Source organism: Parasteatoda tepidariorum, chromosome 11 (genome assembly GCF_982258835.1).
Source record: "Parasteatoda tepidariorum strain Cologne lab strain chromosome 11, Ptep-v5.0, whole genome shotgun sequence".
NCBI lineage: Eukaryota > Metazoa > Arthropoda > Arachnida > Araneae > Theridiidae > Parasteatoda > Parasteatoda tepidariorum.
Window position 1 is genome coordinate 94481189 of NC_141765.1, and position 6498 is coordinate 94487686.

The following is a 6498-nucleotide window of genomic DNA, read 5'->3' on the forward strand; positions in this document are numbered from 1 at the left end:
CTTTTGAAAAAAAAATTCCTTTTCTTTTCTACAACAATTTGCATGTAATAATTGAATCCTGCATTTATATAATCACTTTTTGACTTGCTTAATATATGCTGGTAGTATTGTAATTCAATGTGTCGGTGTGTAAATAATGTTTTGTTTGTATTTTCAGCAGATGTTGATATTGATTTTCACTTGGATTTTAAATATTCCTATATATTTCAATATGGAAAATTCGAATTGTGCGTTAGAGTATTTATTTTTTAAGGCAATAATTCTATCAAATGTTTGGCAGTTATTACTATTAATTTCACCATGATTTTTAAATCTGATATTTTTCATACAATATTTATTACAACAGCCTGATCTTGAAACGAAGCATGCATTTGAGGAGTCCGATTTGCGTGATTTCTTGACTGATCTTTTTTTTGCAATTATACTTCTACGGATTTTATGATTTCTAATTGTTTTTTTTTTTGTTTTGTTTTTTGTTATGATGATTATTTACAGAATGCGAAGAAGGAAATAAGCCAACCCCCCCAACAAAATGCGAGAATATAACCCATAATATTAGAATGAATAATTATTCCATGTTCAATTAAAAATTTATATAGTTTTTTTTAAATATGGTTATCTAGTTTTTTTTTAAGCACAGCTCTTTCATTTTAAATTAGTAACGTATATGTTTGTTATTATTAAAAGTATCTTGCAGAAAGATATTAGTGCTTGAGAGTTCTGTCACAGATTGCTCGAAAAAGTTCTGCCACGCGGGCTCAATTAGAAAGTAATGCAAAGTTTTCAATACCCGAGGACTCTATGATTGCGGAGTTTTTTTAATGTTGTATGTTCATTAAAAAAGCAGAAGTTTTCTTTTTAAATTCTTGTTTCTTAATAAATTTGTTTCATGCAAAAGGCTTTATTGGGACATTAAAAAAAATTTCTGGGACTGAAAGTCATGAGACACTTGATTTATTTGCAATACTCCGCTCTCTCGTTTTGGAAACACTTGTTTCAGTTGAATTTTTTTTTCTGTTCCATGCAATTTAGTTAAGCAAAATCTCTTGGCAGTATAATTAGGAGTTTTTGAAGTCACATATTCATAAGTCTGAAGATATGCATTATATTTTTCTTTCTTTCTAAAAATTTTCAAATTAGTTTTAGAGCTATTAAATTAAATTTAATCTTTTATTTCTAAAGAAAACTGATCATGTAAAAATTATTATTTCTTGCAGCCTTGTACTCTTTTGTCTGAAGATAAAATGATCTTTGCCTTTTTTTAAAAAATTCAGAATATTTTAAGAACAACTTATCTTAATATTTCATTTTTTGGGGGGTCTCGATTAAACATTTTTTTATCATAATTTTGTAGTGAGCCACGTTTAGCAACTAAGTACTGATTCAAATATCTTAAAAAGTCTCAAGCAATTTTCTAAGTAATTTTTGTATTTTTTAAATTCGCAAATTTCATTTCGTAGTCTCTGCTATTATTGCCAGTGTCATTTTTAATAAATCTTGTTGTATCTTACAAAATGAAACTTGTGGAAAAATCCTTATCATTTTTAGCTTTCTTTTAAAAAGTACAAAAATTGCTTGAAAATTTTTAAGATATTGAAATCAGATGTTTTTCATTAGTTGCCAAGTACAATTCATTAGAAAAATATGAAAAAGATTTTTTTTTAAATTTTCTGTACGTGCGCAATATAAACAAACTACTTTAAATACTCATATCTTGAGCTTATTGCATTATTTTAAATCAATATTTTTGTAAATAGTTTTAAATTTCTCTAAAAATTTGTTTAATTGTACTGAATATTTTTAAAGTTATAGCAAAAAAACATAAGACAAAGAAATTTGTTTTGTATAATCTCCATAAATATTTAAGCTAGGCTTATAAAATTTTATGCTGTTATTACAAACCACTATTAAAATAAGCAATAAAAGCTTCTTAATTGATTTTCTTGCATAGGTGTATAAAAATACTTTTTTTTAAAAATTTATTATCAGTTTCTTAAAATTCTGAAAGCTTTAAACTTTGTTGCAAAGTATAAAAAATCTAATGAACTAAAAACTGCTTAAATTACTAAATAATACTCTAAGTATTTCTTGAGAAAATTTAAAAAATATTGTAAGGTAATGTATATATATCTTTCAGAGTCATGACACAATGAACGATTGTATGGTGTCTTTGGCATCTAGATGTCTGATGCTTAAGTTGTCCTCTGTGAATAATAGGAGATGGAGACCTGCACAAACCTCAGTTTTATGAAAATTTATCAAAGGTATAAATGAAGATTCCTTGCAAAATTAATATCATGTAACTTTATATTTGCTTTCATTTTTTAAATTTTCTTTCTTTTTTTTCTTTTTATCTTACACCAGTGGTGGTAGCAAAAATCTCTGAAATATGCTTTTAGTGGTGAGACTTTATTTTAATAGTTACTTTGTACTTTTTTATAAAAAAAGGCAAAATTTTAAACCTAAATTGCTTTCAAAGGTATTACCACTTAATAAAAAATATCTTAACTTCTCTGTACTTATGTGAGTGGTTGAAGGTTAATTGTAGTTTTGTAAAATGAATTTTGTTATCTTTCTTTTGGTAATAATACAGTCAATGCTTTCTTGCTGTCTAAATTATTATGTTGTTAGTTTTGAAAAATTATACAACTGAAAACATTCATTTCTCTCGAAATAGTTTTTTTCTTGAAAAAAAAATTATATTTTTATTTTTTCTATTAATAAAACAGACAATATGTTACAGTGCCTCAATTCGAAAACGAACCAAAACAAATTCCAAAAGCTACTAATTCTTGCATGCTTTATAATTGGTATAAAATTTGTATGGGCATAAATAACATTATTTTTTATAAAGTTTCATTCTGCTCTTTTAAAATAACCTAACAGTTACTATATATCATAATTCTGCGAGGAAATATTTCTAGGTTTTCATTATTAAGAATTATGATCTATATATATATTTTTTTTTGAGGAATTTTGTGTTTTGATTATTTTTTATTTATTATTTTTTCCCAGTTTGAAGGACTAGATACATCTGTCTTCACACTCTCAAGAAAATGTTTTATAAGTATTGAAAATGATATCTTCTCAAGCAGCATGCCTCTATTTTGTGTTAAGAAGGAAATTGTGCGCATCATTACAAAGGTTGGTTAGTCCAGGAGTTTTCTTGTCTTCTGGATTTGGTTCAAAATGTACAAGGAAACATAGTAAAGCATTAATGGTTGTAAACCTGAAATTGACTTGACTGTTCATTACTGGTTATAAAATAAAATATAAAGTTGTGCTAAAGATAAATATGTTGAGATAATGCTATCTTTAATGAGAGAAGAGGATTGTACCATTCTTTTAATCAGTACTGTACAGGTCTCAGAATCGTAACTCTTAACACTAAATTTTTCAGCAACTGATTATTTGGAGATATAAAAGTGATAAAAATTATGGTTTTTGAAACATATCTAAAATAACTTTTTTTTACTCCTTGGAACCATTTTGAAAGCAATACAGAAGAGTATAGACCGTGTAGGAGAACAAAAGAACTTAAACTGAAATGCTGTGAGAAAATATTTTTAGTGATTTAAATGCAGTTGTCAAAAAAGGCAATATGTTTTAGTTCTAATTTAGCCAAAAATTAGAACGTTAATTTCAAATATTCGATAACATTTTATATTTTTTGCAATGAAATGTAAAATTTAAGTGTCATATATTTTTTAATTTTGTATATTTGCCAAGGTATTGATTTTTTTTTTCTAAATATATACCTAAATAAATTTTTCTATACATATATAGAATTAAGTAATATGTGCATTGCAGAATTCCACTATTTGTGAACGCTAACTTGTATTGAAATCCTTGTTGTTGTACAGTTATACTGTATTGTTTTTATGCAAATTAAATAAATGCAAAGCATTTTGCTCTTTCATAAATTACGCATCTTTCTTTCTAAGAAAACAAATATTATTATCTTTATTTCAACGCGCATCCTCACTCAAGAAAAGACTTTCTGATCTTTTTCTCTAGAGTTACATTATTCATGCCTGACAAGTCTCCTGTTTTTTTAACCAAAACTCCTGTATTTTACGACTATCTCCTGTTTACCTGCATATTCTCAAATTTTTCCGTATTTGTTGAAGAAATTTTTAAAAAAATATGGCAATAAAATATTTTTTGATGGCAAAAATACTTCTTATTCCTCAACAGATAGTACTAATGCCGGTGCTACAGTATAATGATTGTGAATAGTTTAAGTAAAAATATCTTCAGTGGTTGACAGATCATAGGGTAGAGTCCCCTTGCCGTCAAACCGTGGCAGTGTTTTGTGGTTTTCCACTCCATGTAACGCAAATGCGGGTTAGTTCCATCAAAAAGTCCTCCACAAAGACAAATTTCTCCCAATACTTGATCCTGGAGTTCCTTTGTTATATGTGTTATGGTTCAAAATTATAATTCTACGAAGTTGAACGTTAGTAGTCGTAAACCCAAAAAATTGGGTCGACTGTTAGACGACAATTATAAATTAAAATAGTTTGAAGTAATTATTAATAATGCTTTAAAAAAGTCTTTTTTAGATTAAAATTTATACACATATTTTTTACCTCGCTAAATGTAACTGCTTTCATTATATCCAATTTGAAATTTCTCTTTTTGACTTTGGTTATGCATGATGTAAAACTTTACTAGTAGCCTAAAAAATTTCGCTAGTAAAATCTCAATGATTTCATTTCTCCAATGCTGGCAAGTATGATTATTTCTAATGTAACTTGGTGATTGTTTCATTCACCAAATGTTAGCTAGTTTAGAAAGCTGCATTTTGTTCTTGATACTTAAGAACTATTTTAAATCAATGCTAAATGCTTTATTGCAAACTGTTTTATGCAATCTGTTTTATGCAATGTATTCCTTCATTTAAAAACTCTGATTGGTTATTACTTTTGTATTTTTGATGCTGGCTCTGTACAACTTATATACCAAGCAGCAGAATTTACAGAGTTAATCTGAAGCGCAATCTTCATATTCTTTTATTCAAGAATTCCATTTCTTCATATTCCAAAAATTAGGCATAGTCTAACATATATCAAGCAAAAATTGTACATCAATTAAAAAATGTAGCACTAAGTCATATTTTATGTAAATTTCTGAAATTCTGTAAATAAATAAATAAAAAATTCTTAATTTTTTAAAATTTTTTTTAATTTGATATCTTTAAAAGAATTAACGAAAAGTAATTAAAATTTTCAACATAGTTTTCTGTCTGCTGATTTTAATATTAAAAAAAAAATCTGTGTTTGCTTTAAGAAAATCTTCAGATATGCTTAGAAAATAACTCCTACTCTGACCGCAAATAATTTCATCACTCCCTCCAAAAATATTACTCTTTTTACTCTTTTTTAATTTTGTAACATAAATTTGAAGCAGCATTAAAGTGCAAGGTATATTGAATTATCAGAAAATTTTATTTGACTTTGGTTTATACTAATGACTTTTTTATACTTTGTAGTATTCTGTCAATTCAGTTTTTTAAATTTAATGAGATACAAACATATGTTTAAGGATGTTTTTTTTTTAATTGAAAATTATTCTATATCTTTTTAAAAGGTAGGGAAAACTCATTTCCGTATCTTTCGATCTTTATTTTCACCATTATTGATGCTCATTTTCATCATTATTGATTTCTTACTTTTATTCTTGTAAAATTTTAAATTTTTAACTATTTCTTTTGAAGCAGAAGAGAGCGAGTATCACAATTGATGAATGAAACAATGCAAACAAGTCGGATGTCAAGATATTGCTTGATGAAGAGATTGTTATAGAAGAATACGACTTTTGAACACAGATTGTTTATTGTGAAATATTTCTATAATGAAGATATTTATTAAATTTTTGATTTCTTTTTAACTTGAATTAAAGTCACTTTATATTAATGACTAAGTGTCAATTTAATTGCAAACGAGAGATAATTTTTTTTGAACATTTAATCTAATTGCAGTTTGTTTATATGAGTGTTATGCAGTGCTCATTTTAATTAATCCTTTTAAGTAAAGAAATACAGTATTTTTATTGTAAAAAAAAGAATACAAAAGTGATGATTTGTGTCTGGATTTAAAAAAAAGAGGATTTTATACCGTGGAGGTTGAAATTTTTGGATGTCGTAAACTGGTTTTTGACAGTATCACTTGAGATTTTCTTCCAAAGCTGTCTTAAAGCCCATAATACTGTAAATAATCTAAATATTTTCTGAATGGATTTCTTGTTAATAAAAAAATAAATATTGTTTCATCTTAGTTTTAAATATTCGTTTAAAAACAACGTTGAATTTTTTAAGAATACATTTATAAATGTACGTTGATACAGATAAATATTTCTATAAACACTGATAATCTAAACTTGACTATTACTAAACTTGAGAGCTTATAATAATTTTACTAATATATTATAGGCTCTAACTATCATAAGAAAATATTACTAAAACTCGAGAGCTTATAATAGTTTTGAATAATTAAA

The 6498-nt window shown here is 26.1% G+C and overlaps 1 protein-coding gene across 30 annotated transcripts in view; it reads left to right on the forward strand.

Moving 5' to 3' along the window:
* LOC147801907 (E3 ubiquitin-protein ligase RNF10-like) overlaps positions 1-5918 on the forward strand; it is a 58491-nt gene extending 52573 nt beyond the window's left edge. For 20 of the 30 annotated variants that reach the window (XM_087155580.1, XM_087155555.1, XM_087155545.1 and 17 more), the window contains one exon: positions 5720-5918. In XM_087155580.1, coding sequence (XP_087011706.1) covers positions 5720-5752 — 33 coding nt within the window. In that variant the 3' untranslated portion in view covers positions 5753-5918. Of the gene's footprint in view, positions 1-2137; positions 2265-2364; positions 2402-3015; positions 3145-5719 lie in introns of all 30 variants that reach the window. The other 10 variants (XM_087155576.1, XM_087155569.1, XM_087155577.1 and 7 more) reach the window with 8 other exon arrangements.
* Positions 5919-6498: the final 580 nt, after the last annotated feature.